Source organism: Gobio gobio, assembly GCF_949357685.1.
Source record: "Gobio gobio genome assembly, chromosome: 23".
Lineage (NCBI taxonomy): Eukaryota > Metazoa > Chordata > Actinopteri > Cypriniformes > Gobionidae > Gobio > Gobio gobio.
Window position 1 is genome coordinate 23,671,656 of NC_137119.1, and position 22,825 is coordinate 23,694,480.

The 22,825-nt window shown below is 37.3% G+C and overlaps 1 protein-coding gene across 1 annotated transcript in view; it reads right to left on the minus strand.

Moving 5' to 3' along the window:
* The window catches only part of cntnap2a (contactin associated protein 2a), a 573,759-nt gene that overhangs the window by 249,381 nt on the left and 301,553 nt on the right, over positions 1–22,825 (minus strand). Inside the window, exon 10 of the mRNA XM_079806533.1 lies at positions 11,123–11,285. Coding sequence (XP_079662659.1) covers positions 11,123–11,285 — 163 coding nt within the window. The remainder of the gene's footprint in view (positions 1–11,122; positions 11,286–22,825) is intronic.

Below are 22,825 nucleotides of genomic sequence, written 5' to 3' on the forward strand. Positions count from 1 at the left end.
CCCTCTGCTGGTAATCATGGGCACTCACACTGGTGAATTGTGACCATAGATTGTAAAAAAAATATGGACGACGCGACTTCATTGACTTCCGCTGACCAGAGTTGAAGCTTTCGTAGGCCCGCACACGGAGCTGACATCTTGGGGCGCAGTAGCGATCTCGGGACCAGAGTTGCGCAGTAGAGAGCAGGAAGTAGAGACGCAATAATCAAAAGCCCGCCCACACTCTCACAGATGCAGAACAATTCATTATGAAGGTGTGAAATAAACAGTTATGGAAATGTAGAAATGAAAGCTAAAGTTCTAATCTCCTCCCAAAAATCCTGAAAAAAGTCTGTTAGTGCCTCAGTGACAACTTCACTCAGAGAAGCCGTCAATCTCAGCTGTCAATCATGACGTCACACCCCCCATTTTATATAGTATCAAATAACTCACTAAAACTAAACTTATTTAAAAAACGAACACTTGAAATGAAATCATCATGATAAAAACTGCCTAAAATGACAGAAACCATCTTTAGGAAACAATTATTTGAAGTGTAATTTAATTGTTTAGTGTGTCTCGCGTCCATTCTAATACATGGAGAGGTGGAGTTTATGAGCTATACTGGGACCGGCCACCGGGGGGGCGATCGAGGCGCGGAGGCTTCAGTTTCTGAAAGTGATAATGTATCTTTAGAAGACTTGGATTAAATCACTCCATTCATAAGGATTTATATTACGATCTCTTTATAAACGTTTTGAACTATTCGAGTTTAGGGCAAATACACTTTAAATGGAGAGAGTAATTTCTCAGATTTCATAAAATAATATCTGTAACACTATAGTTTAGGGTACAGTTCTCACTATTAACTAGTTGCTTATGCATAAAACTAGGATATTGACTGTTTATTAGTACTTATAAAGCACATACGAATGCTTTATATATGATATGACCATATTCTACATCCCTTTACAACTACCTAACTAACTATTAGCAAACGATATAGTTAATAGATGTTAATAGCGAGAATTGGACCCTAATCTAAAGTGTGACCAAAATATTTTAATTTGTGTTTTGAACATGAACGAAAATCTTACGGCTTTGACTATCTTGCAGTTCAACTACCTTAACAAATTACAGTTTCAAAGAAGCTTCCCCAACCCTGGAGGCCAGAGCATCGCTTTTCCCAGCTCTGGCTGTTTACATCCCTAGCTGTGCTTTTGTAATGGAAAGTGACAGTTTTCTAATGCAACCATTATGAATAGCGAAAGCACTTGGCTTAAAATGCCTCTGTCAGATTAGACTTGTTGGGGTGAGACACCAATCTGCATCTCCTCCGAGATGGGCCTCTCTCTTCCCGTCTCACCCTCTCACACCCCCGACTCGACACGCCATTACGTCAAACATTTTGCACAGCTTTTTAGAATGAGTCACATTCTAAGAAGGCCTCTAGAACAGCTTATGCGTGAAATAGCTTGATGTGAGAGAAATTGATGTGTGTGAAATACTGTAGGGGTGAGAAAAAAGAAGAAAAAAAAACTCCCGTAGAAGGAGAGGATGTGATTTGAGCTTTATCTAACCGCAAGGTCGTGTGTTTTAGTGTCTTCCTGGTGGGAGGACGTAGAATATTCTTTTACATGTCAAACACAGGGACACGTTTGGTAAAGGAGATTGATAGTGCATCACCTGGCCTGATGAAAACGAACATAAAATCAATGGCGTGGTGAGCGGGTGGCCCCCCTTTCAATCCCACATAATGAGTTTGCTCCTCACTGTGCTGGCACTGTGGAGCTTTGCCAGGGAAGCATCATTACGCTGACAGAAAAACACACAGGGAAAGCGTTCAACAGTCTCTTGCCTCCTCTATTATTACAGTTCACTCAGTTTGGAGCGAAGGGAGGGAGGGAGAACGAGTCGGTATCTAGCCTGATCTAATACTGGAAAAGATCCTCTCGGGACTTACAACTAACTGTATTGCAGTAGAAACCATAATCTCAAAAACATAAAAATAAACACCGCAGTAAAGAGGGAAAGTTCATCTGAAACATCATCTAAATATTGTCAGGGTGAGGGATGTGAATTTCAACGGCAGAAAGACGTGCAGAATGAACTGATCTTGTCTTTAAATCATGCTGAGAATGTACTCAGCCCTGAGCTATGAGGCTAATGAGACGCATTAAAGAACAATGCATCTTTACACACAATTAAAGGGGGGTTTAAGCTTCTAACTGAGCTGTAAAGGAATCTAATGGAATGTAAACAATGCCTCCACATGTGGGTCTTTATCACTACGGAGCAATATAAATGACCTACAAATATAAATGTATAAAAGAGCAAACACAAAGCAAGCAAACAGTTATTCTTATTAATTAGCAATTCTTTGAACTTAACGTGGGAGGCTGTTAATGTCAAGTCAAGTGCAGTTTAACCAGAGATTTTTTATGCACATTAGCGCAATTCCAGACCGATCTAATGAGAAAAGTATTTTACAAGGTGGTGATTCTGTGTAAATTTGTATGATGTGATTCATAAAAAAAAGTATGCATGAAGGTCCACCCCTAATCCTAACTTGGGGCGTACAAATTAGCCACAAATTCGCCAAAATGTAAAAGTTACGAATTGCCATGAGAGTGTGTTGGCATTTCTCAATCGTGCAGTGCTAAGGTACAGAGGATGCAGCAGACTACTGCGATGTAACATACTTAATTGGAATATTACGAAATACTAAAGACACTTTAAATGACTCTTTAAAAAGCTCAGGGGCAGTTTAGACCGAATACATTTTTGCGTTGTTTTTTGTGTGTCTTTATCTACTAGATACTATCATTTAAATTAATAATTTGATAAAAGCACTTATATTATGTACATTTTTACATTGCACTTTATTTTACAACTGTAATTGTTTTCTGTAATTACATCAATATTTACACTGTTGACCCTTCCCCTACACCTTAACCCACACTAGTGTTAATTTCGTCAGATGAGACGAGACTAAATATGTCCAGCGCTTTTTTTCCATGACGAAGACGAGACGATGACGAGACTGCACCAATGTCCAAAAACGCTGACAAAGACTAGATTAACATGGATTATTGTTGACGAAAAAGAACGAGACTAAAATGTTTCGCATAAAATAAAAACTAAGATAAAATCTCTCTTCATTTTCGTCTACAATCGTCTCTACTTTTTCATAATGAGATAGAATATTCACCTGTTGAAAATATTCTGAAGGAGTTTGCGCTGTTGCTCAAGTACAGGTCTCATACTCCTGTTGCTGCCAGCCTGTCATCTGGCGGCGGCGCGCGTGGTCACATGGTTCCCAGGTGTTTGCAGCAATTTTTGGTAAACAGTACAGCATAGTGTGCATTGATTATTACGTCAACCACATTTACAGTATCATTATATTATAGAGAGTGGTGGAGATGCAAAATTGTTTACATTAATGTTAATGTTTTTATTGTATTTAGCCCTCAGGTATTCCTTACTAATTGGTCACACTCATACTCATTGGTGGTCAAATGTGACCATAGATCTTAACTATTTTTTTTAAATAAATAACCTATATTTTAGTTCAATAATATTTATTTAATATTTTGAGGAGATCTTTTGGTACTAAATACTATTTGTGCAATAAGTATGCTCCATTAATGACCACTTAAAACATTTGTCTTCAAATATTTGTATTATTTATATTACGATTAGTGTAGTAATTAAGGTTAAAATAGAGAATTCCAATTCAAAGAGGCAAATTAGTCATTTTGTGGCTGGAAAAATAAAATTTTAATTTGCAATGCCATTACTGGTGACTGTATGGCTCTTTAATAAATATACATGTAGTCTAGTTGCTCAAAAAAGTATTGCAGATCATAACTGCTTACTTATTTGTGAAATTTTAAAATGTTAAAAATAGTGAATAGTAATGAATGCAAGCAAATATAATTTAACCCCCAAAAAAGTTTAAAATAGTGCTAAAAGGTAAACTTATTTTTCCTTATGTACAGTAAGCTATATACAGTACATATTAATTCATACTGAATCAAGATCGAAATCGATATTTGTGCCCATCATCTCATAAGCTAATGCTGATTTTAGGCATCTACGCTGTAAATCAACCAGTTAGTTATGGTGTTGTGGCACATACATTATGCAGGTTATATGTATTTTATGTAACTTATTTTGCCACACAATATATTGAGTTGTCGTTTGACTAAAACTAGACTAAAACGATGAGAAATTTAGTCGACTAAAACTTGACTAACAAAAAAAGATATGTTAACCCTTTAAGACCTAAGGGTATTTTTACAATTAATTTTCCGCCTGGTGTTATTTACTAAAAAAGCTTGTAAAACATCAACCCTGTTGTGCACAGACAATTGACACACCTCTTTTTTTTCAAGACAAGTTGCTCTGTCAGTATATTTGTGTTGCATTGATGTCACCTGAATGTAAAATAAGTTATGGGACCATAAAGACAAATGAAAACATAAAACGGAAATTGAATCACTCAAATATTCATTGAAAACACACACAAATAAATAAAAGCTAAGCATATTTCCTCTGGAAAACAGTTTGTTCAAGTCTTTAGAGTCCTGGAACTCAGGAATAAACGTGATAACTTATACAGAACCAAAACTATTTACATTTTTCCAAAAAAAGTCCAGGCGCTTTTGGCCTCTTTGGATTTTGGATATTTACTGGTGCCAAGCCTCAAAACAGTTCCTATCAGGAACTTCTCCTCAAACTTTCTCCTCAAACTTTTTCCTCAAACTTTCTCCACAAAACTACTAAAAACTGCAGCGCGTCTCTCTCTCTCTATCCTCAACACTGCCGTGCGTCTCTCTCTCTTCACAATAAAAGAGCTGTGGTTCATGCGTAATGACGCACACCAACGTGGATGACGGATCAGCCTGTCATTGGTCAAACCCTCATCCAAAATGGCAGCTAGCATCGCGCTAGCGGCAAAAATGACGGAAAATTTATAAATTATGGACATCAAGTGGATATATCTTGGATGTAAGCGTTTTGATTTATTGCTGAACAACTCCAAAAAGATGCACATGTTCCAGGCTGGATAGAAAACCTTCTGTAAAGGCTACAAAGACACCAAAGACACCCCCGTGATGGCTAGCTCGTTAGCTTTCTGCTGGAAAAAACGGTAAGAAAATTGATAAAAGTTTCATGAAATAATATAGATATTTATCGGAGGTGCCGTGTGACGTCGTGGGCGATGCCGTCGGGCTCTGAGGGTTAATGACTAAATATGACTAAAACTAACAAGGACATTTGGCACAAGACAAAGACTAAATTAAAAATAGGTGACAAAATTAACACTAACCCACACTTAAACCTACTCATACCATCAAACCTGACCCTAAACTTACCCGTATCCTCAACAGGAGCTAAAGTGTTTTGCAATGCAATATGAACACAATTAGCACATTGTACTTATTTTTTGATGTTAGTACATTGTACTTAAACTCACCATCATGTTGTTCCAAACCCGCAAGACCGTTAATCTTCAGAACACAAATGAAGATATTTTTGATGAAAACCGAGAGCTTTCTGAACCAGCCATAGGCAGCAACGTCATTGCAACTTTCAAGGCCCAGAAAGGTAGTAAAGACATTGTTAAAATAGTCCATGTAACTACAGCGGTTCAACCTTAATGTTATGAAGCGACGAGAATACATTTTGTGCGCAAAAACGAAACAAAAATAACGACTTTATTCAACAATCTCTTCTCTTCAACATCATTCTCTTACACTGTTTATGTAGTAAATTCAGCGCAGCGTTTCCAGGTTCTACGTCAGAATGGAGGCTCATTATTGGTTAGCTCCTGCGTCAAAATCACACGCATGCGTCGTGGTGCTCACGTGAACAGCCTCAGCCAATACAGAGAGTACCGGCATTCTGACATAGAACCTTGAAGCGCTGTACTGTTTTTACTACGTCAACAGCGTAGGAGACTGACATTGAAGAGAAGAGATTGTTGAATAAAGTCGTAGTCATATGGACTATTTTAACGATGTCTTTACAACCTTTCTGGGCCTTGGAAGTTGCAATGATGTTGCTGCCTATGGCTGGTTCAGAAACCTCTCGGATTTCATCAAAAATATCTTTATTTGTGTTGATGAACAGTGATGAAGGTGAGTAATTAATGACAGAATTTTCATTTATGCAAAAAACAAATCAGTGTGAAACTCTTCTTAAAGTTCACTTGACTATATAATGTGCGTAAATATATATTATAACAGCCTTATCTATCATGTAACTGCTCACTTTAAATAAAATTCAGTTCCCAAATCATGGTGAAATTCGTGACCAGCAGTATACTGTTGGCGAACATCCCGCCGCCGCCCATGCTGCTGTGCTGAGAGAGGCGTTCAATATGTAAATATGTGCTGCATGCTTTCCTCTCAATAACAAAATAAACACACAACAAAAATTACAGCGATCAGAAAACCGTAGTTAAGAAAGCATCTGATCAAAGCAATGTAGACATGCTTGCACAAGCTCTGCAATTCGGCACTCCAGTGATGTCACATCATGTTTATTTAGGCTATATAGTACTTCATACAAATAGATTGTCAGCAAGCAACTTTACATTATTAAACATGAATAAACAATGTCAGCGTCTCTTTCAATTTGAATTACAACTTCAATTTGTGCCATAAAGCGGCTCTCCAGTGAATTAATGTTTTTACTCGAGGACGTCTGACCTCGAAGGACTGAACAGAAGAAATTAATCGTAGAAAATTTCCACATCAAAGAAGGCGGAGCCTTTGAGCACACCTACCTATTACGCCATCGAATGATGGTACTAGCCAGAGCAAAATTTTCCAGAAAGTGAAAAAAAAAAGACAAAAAAGACAAAAAAGGGAAAGTTTTGGCCTGATTTTGTTCGCAAAGATGTCACACCGTCAATTCTTCAATTTCGTGTGAAGTATATCAGGGCCTTGATTGTGGCAAAAAGGCAAAAATGTAATGTGAAAAAGTTGTGACCTATTATTAGACCAAAAGGGAAAGGAGCCGTGTTTCTACTGAAAAGAATGACACTTAAAGGGGACATATTACATATCAGATGTAATATAAATCTCTGGTGTCCCCAGAATGTGTCTGAAGTTTCAGCTCAAAATACCCCCCAGATCATTTATTATATCTTGTCAAATTTGCCCATTTGGGTGTGAGCAAAAATGCACCGTTTTTGTGCGTGTCCCTTTAAATGCAAATGAGCTGCAGGTCCCCACCCCCTTCCAGTGGCTCCTTTACACGAGCTTTGGATACAACAACAAAATGAATCTATAGTAGACTATAGTAACTTTAGCCATATTAGCCATACAGCATTCTAGAAAGCGCCTTCATAAAGGAAATTTGCAAAATTTCAGAAAATATGAAGCTAGAGCCATCTTTCAGAAACAACTTTTAGCAAATACAGCATTGTACTGACCCTCGTTGGTGAAGCAGTCATGCCTAAAATCATTTTACCAACATTCTTCTACAAATTTCCCTTAAAAAATGAAATTCATCCACGATGTCTTCAGTGGCTCGGATGCTGGGAGTCTATGGCGATCAGTGATGCGCGGGTCAATGTATAAACAACCCGCACCCGCCCGACGTTTTCAACTAACCCGCCCGCAACTCGGACCGCAAAAAAAAAGAAGAAAATATTGTACCCGACCCGCTTCCTGACCCGCATTTTTTAAAAGTAGTAAATGCTCATCGTAGCTCATTGGGCCATTGAGAAAATGTTTCAGGCCCTGGCGTGGTGCGCTCAGAGGTGCAGCAGCGAGAGCAGGAAGTTCTTGAGGCGGCCCATCATTTTCCATTTCAGCTCCAGATGCATATTATTGATGAACGCGATGTTTATGTTTCGACCCGGCTTGAAGAATTCATCAGCCCACATTTGGAAAACATTTGGAAAAGTGTGAAAGCCCTTAGGAGCGCAAACTGTTATTTTTCTGAATGCTGTATGATATAGCCTAGTGTTATGTATACAGGCTTGATTTATTCATTTATTTCGTTTAATTTTCTTAACAATTAAGATGCTGCATGTGTTTATCCAGTCTAATCGAAGTGTGCGTCTCTCCCCCGACTTTCCAAACAAAAATCCCGCCCCCTCTCAGAAAATACATAAAACTGACTTTAAATGCGTTTAAAAGTAGCCTATTAAAATGGTACAATGGCATTGCTCAGTTCAACGTTTTGGGAAATCGGGCATTTTGTCCCGAGTCAGCATTTATTCAAAAGTTAATAACGCTCCACATTCAAAAGGTAAATGCGGATTTATTGACGATCCGACCGACCGTGACCCGAATATCATTAAAAATATTTTTGGATGACTCGTAACCGCGGGTAACCGCGGGTGGCTGCGGGCACCCGCTCATTTTGGATCAACCCGCGCATCACTGATGGAGATGTCTATGGTATGCTCGTTGGTACATCCAACAACAGAACATTTGTAATGTTTTTGGCACAGACATTACAATACTCTAGCTAGCTGATACAGAGGGTAAACAGAAATGAAAATAACTCTGTGCTTCTCACTCAGAGGTGTGTCTATGGGCAGATCATCAACAGTCATGGGTGGGGTGTCCCTACTCTTACGTAGGAGTAAAGGGGGAAATATATAATTTGCGATATACCGGTAAACACTCTCCCCACGATAAGAATGAGTCTTCCTGTGATAATAACGATAAAGCCTAGTTGATGACGCGACCCATTCGCATCTCACGTGCAGAGCGAAAACAACTATGGCGGAAGAGAGGAGGGGTTTATTGCTAAACGAGGAGCTACCTCTACAATCTGGAACCTGTACACACACATATATTTCCACTCGCTGGGCACATGTACTGAGCGCTTGAGAGATTCGCTCTTTGTCAAGCGATCGGTTAAGCACACTATTTCAGTTCATCTCAATGAATGCACAGTGTATTTGACGTACAGTAAACACTAGTGTGAGCGCGCCCGACTCTTAGTGCTTAGTGCTTCTCACACACTCAAAGAGAGAGCAAGAGAGTCTCATTCCACACAGAAATGACGTGCTACATGTGAACAATATTCTGCGTTCATTTGGAATTATTCAGCCTTTATGAACAAGAAGAAACAATGCACAAACTGCAATCTCATTGGCTGGCGCTCACCTATTACTGTACCCGTTTTGATTTCAGCATGCTGACAACGTGACTAATATTCAGGAACCCAGCAGCTCATCAATCCTTAGTGCGGTTAATTTTTATTAGTAGTAGAATTCGTAGTATTATTATCTTATCAGTATTATGTTTAGTTTAGTTTTTTATTAACAGAAACACTGAATGACCAACAATGTCTTAAGCTCCACCACCAGTCCCAAATTCAGTTAAAATGACAAATATGCATTCATAAGTTATCATTCGCTCAAGTTTTCTGTTCTTGATTACCAAGTTTTAGTTCAAATTACTTAAGTTCTATCATTAAATCATTATTTGCTTCTTTTTTTTTTGTTATCTGAAGACATGGCTGGGATTATTACTTTTGCTGTTTGCACCATGAGAGTATGAATAAATACAGAATCTGTGTTTACATTTCAAACTTGTCATTCATTTGAATTATTATTGTTTGTATTGTGTGATGTTTTTCAGCACAGTTGCACTATTTAAACATTACCTTCACTTTTACAGAAGAAAAGTATGTCTGCAACTTTTCCATTTCTCAAAAGGCTGGTGTGTATTTTTACGTTTAAAAAATATTTTAATTGAGATCATTGTTTGTTTTTCTGAGGCTTCCAAGAATACATGCAGCTCTCACTTGTAGCCAAAAACATGGTACTACATTTATCGTCATTGATATCGTTATCGCAATAAATACCATAAAATATTGTGATAAATATCGCCCATCCCTAATAGGCTGGTTGTTTACACACACAGTGGACACACATCTGTGTTCAAGCACATTATAAAAATGAATTTTGCATAATATTTCCCCTTTAACTGGTTAAAGTGAGACCAGATAGTGAATAAGACACAGTTTTTTCTTTTAAAAAAGGTACTCACTAAAAAGGTTTAGTGAATACGACCCACAACAAGATATTGCAGTAAACGATTTTTCTCCTATGAAGTCTCCAGTTATGCTTTCTTTATCTCAATAGAATTTAATTACCATCAAACAAGATACAAGAAAAATTACCATACCAATATCAGATTTACCTCCAGATGTTCAATAATGCTTATGAAAAATCAACAACAAAAAACTAAATTATATACTGTAATTAGCGAACAGATGATTCAGTTTAACTATTTGAAGGGTCAGGTTGATGTTAAATTAGTATAAAGACAAATCTGATTAGTTGTAATTAAAAGCAAGCTGCTTAACCCTTAATTGTCTGTAATTTGAAGGCAAATTACTGTTTTCTTGCACAATCGATGAATACATTATCCAGCACATCTGCTTAGAAATCCTCCCGCCTGGACGATGAGATGTTATTTCATGAAAACATTAAAGATACAAATGGGACAGTCAGCATATCTATCTTGAAATGCAGGGCTTTCAAAAATATAGCTTTTTTCCCCCAAGTTTCGTTTACTTTTCTCCTTTTGTGTCGTGCATCTCATAATAGGTGGGTTTGTGTTCATATGTCTTATATTTTAATCTTTGTACAGCTTTTGTTTTGAAATTCTGTTGATGTTCATTGTTAAGTTAAAAGTCCTGTATACTAATATGCCTACTTACCTACAGTATTTAAAAAAAAGGTGGCAAAAATAGCAGCTACAATGGTTTCTTGTTCCTCACGCGTTGTTTTATATTATCAATAAAGCTGGATTACCAGGATTTGGCTCTGATGTATTCATAACAACATGGCAACCAAACAAAATCGCTAAGCCTTGGAGAGTGAAAGTATGTAAAATCAATCTAAAGATAAGAACCAAGAGCAGGTCTCCTGTTCTCGCTCAGCATCTGCATGCTGATTAAACTCCTCATTTGCCACTGAAGTCAAGGAATGAAGAAGGTCAATTCCAGGGAGAGCAGGCAGAAAGCGACAGATCCTGCCCCCAGGGCAGATGCTGCCAGTGGGGATAAAGCCACAGTCTCAGTCTGCTGCACCTGATAATCACTGTCTCAACCAGTGTTTGTTGAAAGGCAGGGCAAGGGAAGAAGGGTTGGCTCTGACCTGTCAATGATGGCACACATGTCGAGGCTGACGTTTTCGAAGGCTCCCATCCTTCCCTGCTCCACTGCGGTCAGGTCAGCCAGCTGATCGTCCACCTGAATGAGCTGCATGCAACCCTGGAAGGAGCGTTGGATGGGAGATGCTCTGGTTCTTAAAAAATAACCTAAACAAACAAAACACAGAAAATATGTTATACGCCAAAAAAATATCTGTTATGACTATAATAGTAGATGTACTGTAATGACACTGATATATTAAGATTAAGATAACAATTGCTGAAAAGAGCTGTCAACTTGAACTTTCATTTTACATAATACTACCATTTGAGGTCAGTAATATTTTGTTTATGTAATAAGTTGTTAATGCTCACCAAGGCTGTATTTAAAAATATATATATATATTTTAGCAAACATTAAAACATTATATTGTGAAATACAGTATCATTATTACAATTTAAAATAACTATTCTATTTCTATATTTTAAAATGTCAATTATTCTTGTGATTCAAAGCTGAATTTTCAGCATCATTACTTCAGTCTTCAGTCACATGATTCTTTAAAAATCATTCTAGTATGCTAATTTAGTGCTCAAGAAATATCTACAGTATATCTGTCATCAATGTTGAAAACAGTTGTGCTGCTTAATATTTTTCTCAGAATTCTTTGATTAATAGAAAGTTCAAATAGAAATTGTAACAAATGTCTTTACTGACACTTTTGATCAATTCAATGTACCCTTGCCAAATAAGTATATAGCCAAAAGTACATGCACATGAACTTTAATTACATCCCATTCTTAATCCATAGGGTTTAATATGGAGTTGGACCACCCTTTAAAGCTATAACAGCTTCAACACTTCTGGGAAGGCTTTCCACAAGCTTTAGGGGTGTGTTATGGGAATTTTTGACAATTTTTCTAGAAGCCCATTTGTGAGGTCAGGCACTGATGTTGGATGAGAAGGCCTGGCTCACAGTCTCTGCTCTAATTCATCCCAAAGGTGTTCTATCGGGTTGAAGTCAGGACTCTGTGCAGCCAAGTCAAGTTCCTCCACACCAAACTCGCTCATTCATGTCTTTATGGACCTTGCTTTGTGCACTGGTGTGCTGTCATGTTGGAATAGAAAGGGGTCATCCCCAAACTATTCCAACAAAGTTGGAGCATGAAATTGTCCAAAATGTCTTGGTATGCTGAAGCGTTAATAATTCTTTTGACTGGAACTAAAGAGGCCAAGCCCAATCCCTGAAAAAAAAAAAAACTGTAATCCCCCCTCCACCAAACTTTACACTTGGCACAATGCAGTCAGGCAAGTACTGTTCTCCTGGCGACCGCCAAACCCAGACTCGTCCATCAGATTGCCAGACAGAAAAGCATGATTGGTCACTCCAGAGAACCCGTCTCCACTGCTCTAGAGTCCAGTGGCGGTGTGCTTTACACCACTGCATCCAACGCTTTGCATTGCACTTGGTGATGTAAGCCTTGGATGCAGCTGCTCGGCCATGGAAACCTATTCAATGAAGCTCTCTACACACTGTTCTTGAGCTATTCTGAAGGCCACATGATGTTTGGAGATCTGTAGCTATTGAATCTGCAGAAAGTTGCCGTCTTCTTCGCACTGTGCACCTCAGCAAGCACTGACCCCGCTCTGTGATTTTTTGTTGTTGTTCCCAATTGCTTCACTTTGTTATAATACCACAAACAGTTGATGGTGGAATATTTAGTAGTAAGGAATTTTCACAAAATTTACTTTTTTCACTGGTGGCAACCCATAAAGGGGACCACGCTTGAATTCACTGAGCTCCTGAGAGCGACCCATTGATTCACAAATGTTTGTAGAAGCCGTCTGCATGCCTAGGTGCTTGATTTTACACATGTGGCCATGGAAGTGATTGGAACACCTAAATTCAATGATTTGGAGGGGTGTCCCAATACTATTGGCAATAAAGTGTATATACAGTCAAATAAAAAATTATTCAGACCCCAGATTGGTCAGATTTTTTGGGTGGGTGCAGGACACTATAGCTCATTTATGTAAGTGAGGATAGCAAAATAAAGTAAACTGTGACATATTATACCCAAAAAGTTCTTTATACAGTGTACAATTGATAAAGATTTGGGACCAAAATGATTCAGCCACTTTGACCTGAACATGTTTTGCTTAAGTGTTTTTTCTTTAATTGCTAATGCATCCTTTTACACCACAGACTGAACAAAATTAAGCATTGCTTGGCAATTGTTAGACCTAAATTGGTATTATCTAATTGTGTACTTACATTTAACAGCTGACTTAGATTGGTTGACTGTAATCCATTACATACATTTCTATCAAAGTTCTGACATTATTAAGATGAATTTGTTCTGAAACAGTTTAACTCATATTCTTGTCATATTTTATTACCATTTTCTAAACTATAGCAAGTAAATTGTGAAAATGTGAGAAAATGTTGAAGGTGTTTGAATAAATTTTGGTTTTTATCTATAATTCACTGTTTAAATTAACTAAAAATAAAAACACAAAAAAAATAAAATAAAATAAAAGCTACAATGTTTGTTTTTTCCCCCAAAGATTATCAAAGATTGTTGATGGCAAAGGTAATCTAAAAGTAAAATTAGGGGAGTTTGAGCATTCACAATATTTTCTGTTCTATATTTAATAATGATAGATTTCAATTTCTTTATTTGTGACCAATAAAACATATGGCGATGATATATTGCGCAGCCCTGATTAACTATATAAATAATGTTAAAATTACATTACATAAAAAAAATCGTATTTCTAAGGCTTCCACATTGCACGCACCCAGAGATCCCAATGTATGTTATTTAATGAACTATGGTATTACTCGTAACTCAGTATAAAAAAAAGTCTGAATAATGCGTTAAAAATAGCAGACCTCAGTTTGAGAGTTCCTGCCAGAACTACTATACCCTCAAGTGATACACTTAACCTCCTACTGTAGGACTGAGATCTGTGTAGTGTATTGCTCTGGATAAAAAAGGTCAAACTAAATTAAACACACAAATAAAGTCAGTGAGTGTGATCTAATGTCATATGTGTGAAAGGTATTCTAATGTCATGCATGTAAAAGCTGAAGATAAGGATCATTAACTGGGGAAAAACCTATCAACCTAACCTCATTAACCAAGTGATAGCTTTGACACAAAAAAAAGGTCATGCACATCGCAAACAATCAGCCAACTCTGATGCTACTAATGAGATAAAATACCTAGAAACACTGAACAAAGCCAGGTTAGACAGATTTCTCCACATGGATCGATGACATTCCTAGGAGAAAATGCGAAACCTAGACCCCGAAGATCTGGCAAATCCACAGGGTTGGTTACGCTTGCGTTAGAGGTAAACAAAGCTTTCCATTATGCCGATCACAGGAAGGTCTATTGAGATTCACCTTGCGTCCCCCTGACATTAATCTACAAATGAGAGCATCTGGAAGCATCAGTGTTTGCAAGGCTTGCTTAAAAAATAAAATAAGAGAAGAGAAAAAACAACAACAAAGTTCCTCAAGTTTGCTGGGCCATCTGTCTTGTCTGTTTCCTGCACCTGTCCAGGAGTCTATATGCCTGAGCAGTCAACAGAGGAGAATGAGGAAGGTGGGCTATTGGAAGACACACTGAGGGAAATGTGCCTCACTACAGAGGAAAAGCGAGAAAAACAAGCATCTGCTGACAAATTAAGGCAGGGCTGCAGTGGCATCTCAATGATTGCCAGGATTTGTGGGGATCTGGGAAGCCGCCAGGAACCGTGATCAACAAGGGACGTGGGAAAAGGCAGCCTTTCGTCACCCACGCTTGGAAGCGACTTCCCAGTGACTGCTTTTGTCCCATTCTGCTGTCGTAATTAATTGAGGAGAGCCACATTTCTGACAAGATAACAGTCTAAATTACGACTGAGGTCCACAACTCACACTCTTGACAGGGCTTCTGAGTAGCTTCTGCATGACTGTGTTTACGTGCTGCTGATGATTTCGCAGGGATTGGAGAATAACTACTGTAAGATTAATGAGTGTCTATGGGCTCCATGTATTATTCATGACTGGCAAATGTAATATGGAGGATTCCTGTGGGAAGCCCTTGTTTTAAACTTTTATCCTCATCAATAAGCCCAGTGCAGATGTTAACTTTTTGTTTATTCTGCTTTAGATAGTCTATAATGATGTTAAGGAGAATCCAACAATGATTTCACTTTATTTTGATGGTCCCCTTTAGACATTCTGTTGACTATAATAATGTTGTACCTACGGTACATGTCAACTAACGCTTAATTAGAGTATTAGTTGAGTATTAGACTGTTAGGGGTACACTCTAAAAAGTTATTCAGTGGCTTAGTAAATATCACACTTTATTAACTTAATAAAATCTCTAAATATCATTTACTTGATGTTTTGAGTTGAACATACCAAAATAATTGACTAAAAATCCAACAGTTAATTTAGTCTCAAATTTACAGTTATATTTAAGTTTTTTTCACTAAAATAATTTAGTGTTTGAATAACCAATTATTTATTTAAAATATACTTAATATATTTGTGAAATTGAGAATTAAATCAATCTGTTTCAAGAACCACAAATATTACTTAATTCAAATCAAGATTATTAATCTTTAACACACACTGAAGAAATGGAGTAACTTTACTCGATTATAACACTGCACCCCTCCCCCGCCCCTTGACCTGACGACGGCTCGACGGTTGAGTGAGCAGACTGTTTGAATTCTCTTCAGTCTCGTTCCTTCTTCCCAGCGTCGCAGAATTGGAACATTTCCTCTGTGAAATTCAGGTTTGTGTGTTTTATTTTATCTATAAAATCACTACTGTTCTTAAAATAATTTTATTTAATGCAAAACAACATACAGGGACGCAATGTGAGTCACCTAAACGGGTGTGGCATTTGTCTTTGAAGCCAAACACACGACTTTATTCCTTAAGATAATGAATATAATTAGTTTGGATGATAAAATGTTCTTAAAACTGTTTGTTTATTGGCAGGTTATGGAGTCAGGCGCGTTGCAGCATCTTTGAGCTACGAGTGAAACGCAGGACGGCGGTCTGAAGTTCAAAGTCCACCCGCAGACCGCAAGTCCATCTCAGGCTCGAGAAACAGCGCTGATACGGTGGAAATGGGATAACAGACAGGTTGATTACACTTGAATTACTTTTAAATGTTTAATTTTTACTTCTAAAATGTTTGTTACATGAGTTACATGTCAAAACTGTAATATATGCTGTATTGCTGTACTCATCGACAATAAAGGCCAATGTCATGTATAAATGTGGTTGTGTGGAGTATTTTACAAAGGTTTAGAGGAAATGAAAGTTAATATTAAAGTTATACTATAAGAGTTAATATTACTATGAATAAAAACAGTTAATATTACTCATAAATATTGGTTTTTAAATGTTTTTCCTTCAATTTTTTCTACTCAATTTTATTTGTAAATGTGCCAAATGTAGTTACTCAGATCTCATTTGTTCAACTTATACAGTGTATGTAATTGATTACACTGCTTTAAAATCTACTCAATTTTATTAGTGTAAAAATGTTTCACCAAAAAAAAATTGTAAATCATAGTAAACGTTTTTAGAGTGTAGATTTAGTAGAATAAGTTGACATGTACATTGAAAGTTACTCATAGTCATGTACTTATAGAATGTCTGTAGGGTGACCATTAAAAAATAAAGTGTTAGCAGATATTAAGCAGACAGTCTACTAATACTCTAATGAGAGTTAGGAGACATGTAGGTTTAACGTTATTTACAGTCAACAGAATTTCTAAAGGCGACCTTCAAAAAGTGTCACCCTAACAATAATTGATAGGAGATACTATGAAATATGAGTTCAAATATTATGTAAAGCAGTCATTTTTCCTAAAGTGACATAAATCAGGGATTCCTTGTTCTCACTGTGTTCTCAATGAGGCCCAAAACAAAGTAAATGTGAGGAGAAACAATGTAATCCAGGTGAAAAATGTATCTTTGCTGTGATTGGCTGATTTCTCTGTCAATACAATAATGCCAGAATATCATATTCTCAACAGGTTCATAAATTGGCCTGAATGGGTCGAACTGGTGGAACCAGATGGGCTAATTACAGAGTAAACAACTCGCCCACTCGGACAACACCATTTGTTGATCAAGTCCAAATCTAAATAAACATGAATTGACTTGAAATGAGCCAGTGAATAAGCCAGTGTTCAGTCGTATGCCACCTCTTCAAACATCATGATATGCGCCTTTATCAAATATTGTGGGTATTAAAGAAGGAGACACTCAAAAAGTAAATTAGACTTACTGTAATTAAAGATGCTTAATTTAAAGTTAGTTCTGTTAATACCAAATGGATCTGTTTAGCCATTTACTGATCCCTTTTAACAGACCCCCTAATGAACATTTTACAAGTTCATAGTTTTAATTAATCTCAATGAAATACTTTATTCTCAATTCATAATATACACTACCATTCAAAATTCTGTTTTTTTTGTTGTTGTTTTTAAAGAAAGTAATATTTTTATTCAGCAAGGATGACCTAAATTGATCAAAGGTGACAGTAAAGACTTCAATAATGTTACAAATAATAAAAAGGTAACACTTTGCAATAAGGTTCATTAGTTAACATGAACTAATAAGGAACTGCACTTATAAACCATTTATCTTAGTTTTTTTTTATTATTTATTAATGTTTCCTGAGGTGTACATATATTGTTAGTATGATTTTTACATCACAAAATGTCATAATTTAGAAATAAAAGGCATTTTTTCTATCTTGATATTAGCCCTCTGGCTTGAATGCTCTGTTTCAAGGGGCGTGTCTGCTGTGAGACGTCAGTGAAAACGCCCACTGTTGTGATAGGCTGACATCTTTGCATTCGAAATGAGATTATGTGGCAGAGGGGGCGTGGTTTAGCGAGGTCTGCAAGCACTGCCAGAGAGAGAGAGAGACGGACTGCATGTGGACCAGAGAGACCTTAGAGCTGGAGAAAGATAGCTGAGAAAGTTTTATTGTACCGAGTTGTTGGGAGCGCAAGTTTATTTTGTTTGTGTCTGAGAGTTCTGAATAAACACGAGTCCCAGTCACGCCGACCCTGTCTTCTTCCTCCTTATTCTACGAACTGTGTAACATGTGGAACCCCTCTCGAATACTTTTACTACGTTTTTTTTTACCATTACACCTGTTGATGTGTGATTGACAGCTTCAGACAATATAAAGAGAGTGTTCTTTGATCGTTTGTGGCGGTGCTGTCGAATCCATATCATAAAAGTCTGTTTGTAAAGACTGTGCTGACATTGCAATTAAAATAAACTGAATCCATTTACTCCAAATTCTCTGGGCAGGCAAAGCAGAGGAAGGGGAGGTAACCTTTCCCTGTATGATGACATACAGGGAAGATTCCAGAGCGGCTCGTCTGAGCTTTCATTTTCTCAAAGGCAGAGCAGGACAGCCAGAACTCGGTTTACACCTATCACAATTTCTAGCCACTTGGGGACCATATACAGGCTAGGGGAACTTATATTAATGTTAAAAAACCTTCAAATTTCATGACTTGGGACCTTTAACTAATGCTGGACAGAGGTGTTGTTCATGGTTAGTTCATGTTAACTAATACAACCTTATTGTAAAGTGTTACCAATAAATATAAAAACAATTCATATTTCAAATAAATGCTTTCCTCAAAAAAATCCTAAAGAAATGTATCGGCTCCATAACTGTTTTCAACATTGATAAATAAACATAAATGTTTCTTGAGCAGCAAATCAGCATATTAGAATAATTTCTGAAGGATCATGTGACACTGAAGACTGGAGTAATGGTGCTGAAAATTCAGCTTGAACATCGCAGGAATAAAATACATTTTAAAATACATTAAAACATGTTACATTTTAATTGTAACAACATTTTACAATAGTACTGTATTTTTGATCAAATAAATGCAGTCTTTTTGAGCATAAGAGACTTCTTCAAAAACATTAAAAAATGACTGACCCTAAACTTTTAAATAGTAATGTAAACCATTATAATTACTCAAAAAACTCAAATCAAACAATTACTCAATTCGATTTGATATTTTTTTTATATTGAAAGGCAAAAATCTTTTTATGAGCATATTAAAAATAGCCAAATAGCAGTTGGTAGCAGCAAATAAAAGCTCCACTACATGCCATATCCTGTTTTGAAGCAACATTTGAGAGCCCCTTTTCTTTATCCACTCTATTACAAAGTCATCAAAACAAAAGCTGACCTCCTACAGTTTGATGGGTATTTTAAAGTCCTAATCTGCTGCAGAAGAACTCTGCGGTCCTTCTATGTTTAATGCTGTCTTCTTTATTACAAAATCCAATCTACTGCCATCTCCCATCAGACAGTCATTAATTCGGGTGAGGTCTGCCACAAATGTGCAGAACCATCCTCTGTAAAATAGGTTTGGGAGACTCCATCTAACCAGAGAGGATGTCGGGAGACAAGCAGTCTCTTTCTTGGAAAAACAAAGATCTATTCTCCCGGTTCCACTGCAGACAGCTAAAGACAGTGTTTTGGAGACATTGGGGACTGATGGGAGTTTTGCTGTTTGCTAGGATATTCCACTAGGTCTTAAATGATAAAACATGTGCTAAAGCTAATTATGTTTTGTTCGCAGATAGGCATCTTGGGCTCTGTGACATGAGAGGGCCAAAACTTTTTAATTATGAATAGGATCTTACTTACTTTTTACTGCTGTTAATTAGTAGGGTACAGAAACAATACATTTCCCAATACCCTTTTTTTTTTTTTAACAATCTCAAAATATATGAAAAAAAAAATGTATCCCCTTATTTTCTTTCTTCTGTAAATCACAAAAAATAAGATATTTTGAAGAATGTTTGAATAGTTTTGTTGTCCATGCAGTAAGAGTCAGTTGACTTCACTATGCTTGTGCTCATGAAAGTGCCATGGTATTTTTGGGAGACAAAATCAAAAGGTCCCTTATACACTCCCTTAGTCAGAGTGCTCTATAGAATATTATATTTATGTATCTATGGGCCTCATAATGTTTTGTGCATGCATATCAAAGCTCTACCACAGCTCTACTTGTCTGAAACAAACACAGATTCTGTTTTGTTGGTAGAGAAAGAGTTATGGAAATACAATGTGCATCAGGCCAGTCTGTCTATCGCTGAAATGAGGATCTGAATATCTGTTTCCCGGGGGTTTATCTTGCACAAACACACATGACTATCTTTGCTCTTTAGAGTCATTATCTCAAGGCTGCTAACAGTAATAACCCACCAGTGGAGGCACAGAGGGTACACTTTCCAATCTGCACCTTGCAAAATAAAAATGTTCTATTTTATTTATTTATTTATTTCAAGGTAAACTAGTATTCTGCTAGAGAAAGCGATGATAAAATGTTACACACATTGAATGGGATGCCAAACAATAGCATACATAGCATTACCAGCTGCATGAAGAATATACTGCAAAACCTATTGAACCATTTAAACCGTTTTCTTAGATTTAATATATACATTTATACTGATTTTAAGCTGAGAAGCCATCATGGTTCTTGCACTAAGCTTACATCTGAGAAGCCAACCATCAGTCATAAAATCAACCAGATAAACAAGCATCCTTCCATGCATAGAAGCGACAGACATAAGGGAGATCGGCATGCTCTTGCAGTCTGCCAACACGTGCATGTGTTCACACTGATGAAATGCATTACATCTGCCTGAGTGAGGTGAATGTGAATATATGAGCAGAAATCAAACACTTTTCATGGGCTGCCTCTAGAAACCTAATTTGGTCCTGTTTATGTATTTTTTTTGTAGCTGACCTCGCCATAGCTCAGTCTGATGAGAGTCCTGCCTTTGATGATTTTCCACATTAAATTTAATGCGCCCAGGTCCATGCTCTACAATTAGCTCCCATGCATAAACAGCCTCAATTACCTGTGCTCATGCTGATTGTTTCACAAGATAAACAAGAAAAAATTTGGCAAAAAACAAAACAAAAACTGTACTGTAAATTGCTTATGTAATGCTTAGGCATAAATGTGTCTCCTACCTGAAAAATGTCCTTGCATTATAATAATCAACTGAATAAAGAATAACCTTGCTTAAAAATAATATGACCGCGCATTGAGTTAATCACGTTTACACACTTCTTTCGAAACTTTCGTCCGTCATAAAAAAATTGTGATCAGGTTCGATATTCTGCATTTTTCGCATCCGTAGAAAGCCTTTTGAGAGGTGTTTTGACAATTCAGAGCCACCGTACAGGCGAATGCCAAAATCCAGAATGGTGTCTGACAAGTTGATCCACTTCGTCTCGCAGCACATGTATGACAAACAAAGTGTCAATATATGATAATATGTGGCTCAAGTATCGCTAGCAAAGCATCAGACTGAGCTAATGACATCCTGTAAACTTTGAATCACTTGGGATAATCTTGCAGCTCCTTGATAAGGAGGTGGAACTCTCCTTCCTCTCTACGCAATCTCTTTTTTTTACTTTTTAAGAAGAGAGAGGACTAAAAAAATGCTCCTCATTGCTTGAAGACTTGAATAAATTGTAAATGTTTAGGGAAATTTTTCCGCAACGGATTAATTAATACGCAAGTATTAGTTATTGTGCAAGGTTTCTGTGCGTGACAAATTTTTGGGGTGATGAATTTAGCATCAAAAATTTAGGCTTAGACCATGATCTGTTCTGTGACAGACAGGTTTGGCTCAACCATGCTCCGATCAGAGCAAACTGATTCCCAAATATGAGGAACTAAATGCGCTTAAATTGATTCCTTTAACAGGTTTCAATCTGTGTTTCACAGTCATTCCCAATGCTAACGTTCTTTGGCATATTCATATTCTGCCATATGGACGATCTTTCTAAGCTCAAAAAAGATCCAATCAGCAGTAAACAAATCAGACAGTACAGACACATCTCTCTATAAAACAGTGATGGATAGAGAAGCATGATTGATCATTATAGTTGGTGTGCAGGTGAACCAACAAGGGTGCAGGGAGAAGTGAAGCTTTTTGATCTCATTTTAGAAGCTGTCATGTGTAAGTGTGCTGCCGCGCCGTAACAGACCCAGAGCGGAGGGACTGCAGTTCTTACCTCATTTAGCTGTTTTTGAAGATGTGTGAGTCTGATAAAGCTATCAGCCATGCAATCCCTCAGCCTCAATAGACAGGCAGGTTGATAGCGCCAGACACTGCCGTCTATCTCAGCTGCTGGTTTTCCTTTGCATACTCGCCTCTCTGAGCTGCTGAACATGTTCTTATCTCTGACTTCCTGCCAATGGTCCGATCGGACAGATGGCAGGCTGAAGAGGGCACCGGGGTGGGTTTGTTTCCATCAGAGGTGGAATATGTGTGTGGTGGCACATGCAACTTTGGATCGAAAACTTTACAAGCCTAATGGCAAAAGACAAGGACGGAAGGTCACAGCACCTTCCCACCCCATCAAAGTGAAATCGGAAATCTTTCTGGAAAAGTTCACTCCGGACGTTAAACACTTTCAAACTACCATTGGTCCATGGTGATTACATAATAGGTAGGTGTGCTCTAAGTATAAATTGTATAAGTATAAAAAGTATAAAATGTGCTTTATAAATTGAAGTTGTAATTCTTGTTGAAACATGTTTGATGCTGTAAAGCTGCTTACTTTAAAGATATTAATTGGACAAAGTGCTATACAAATAAGCGTGGTAT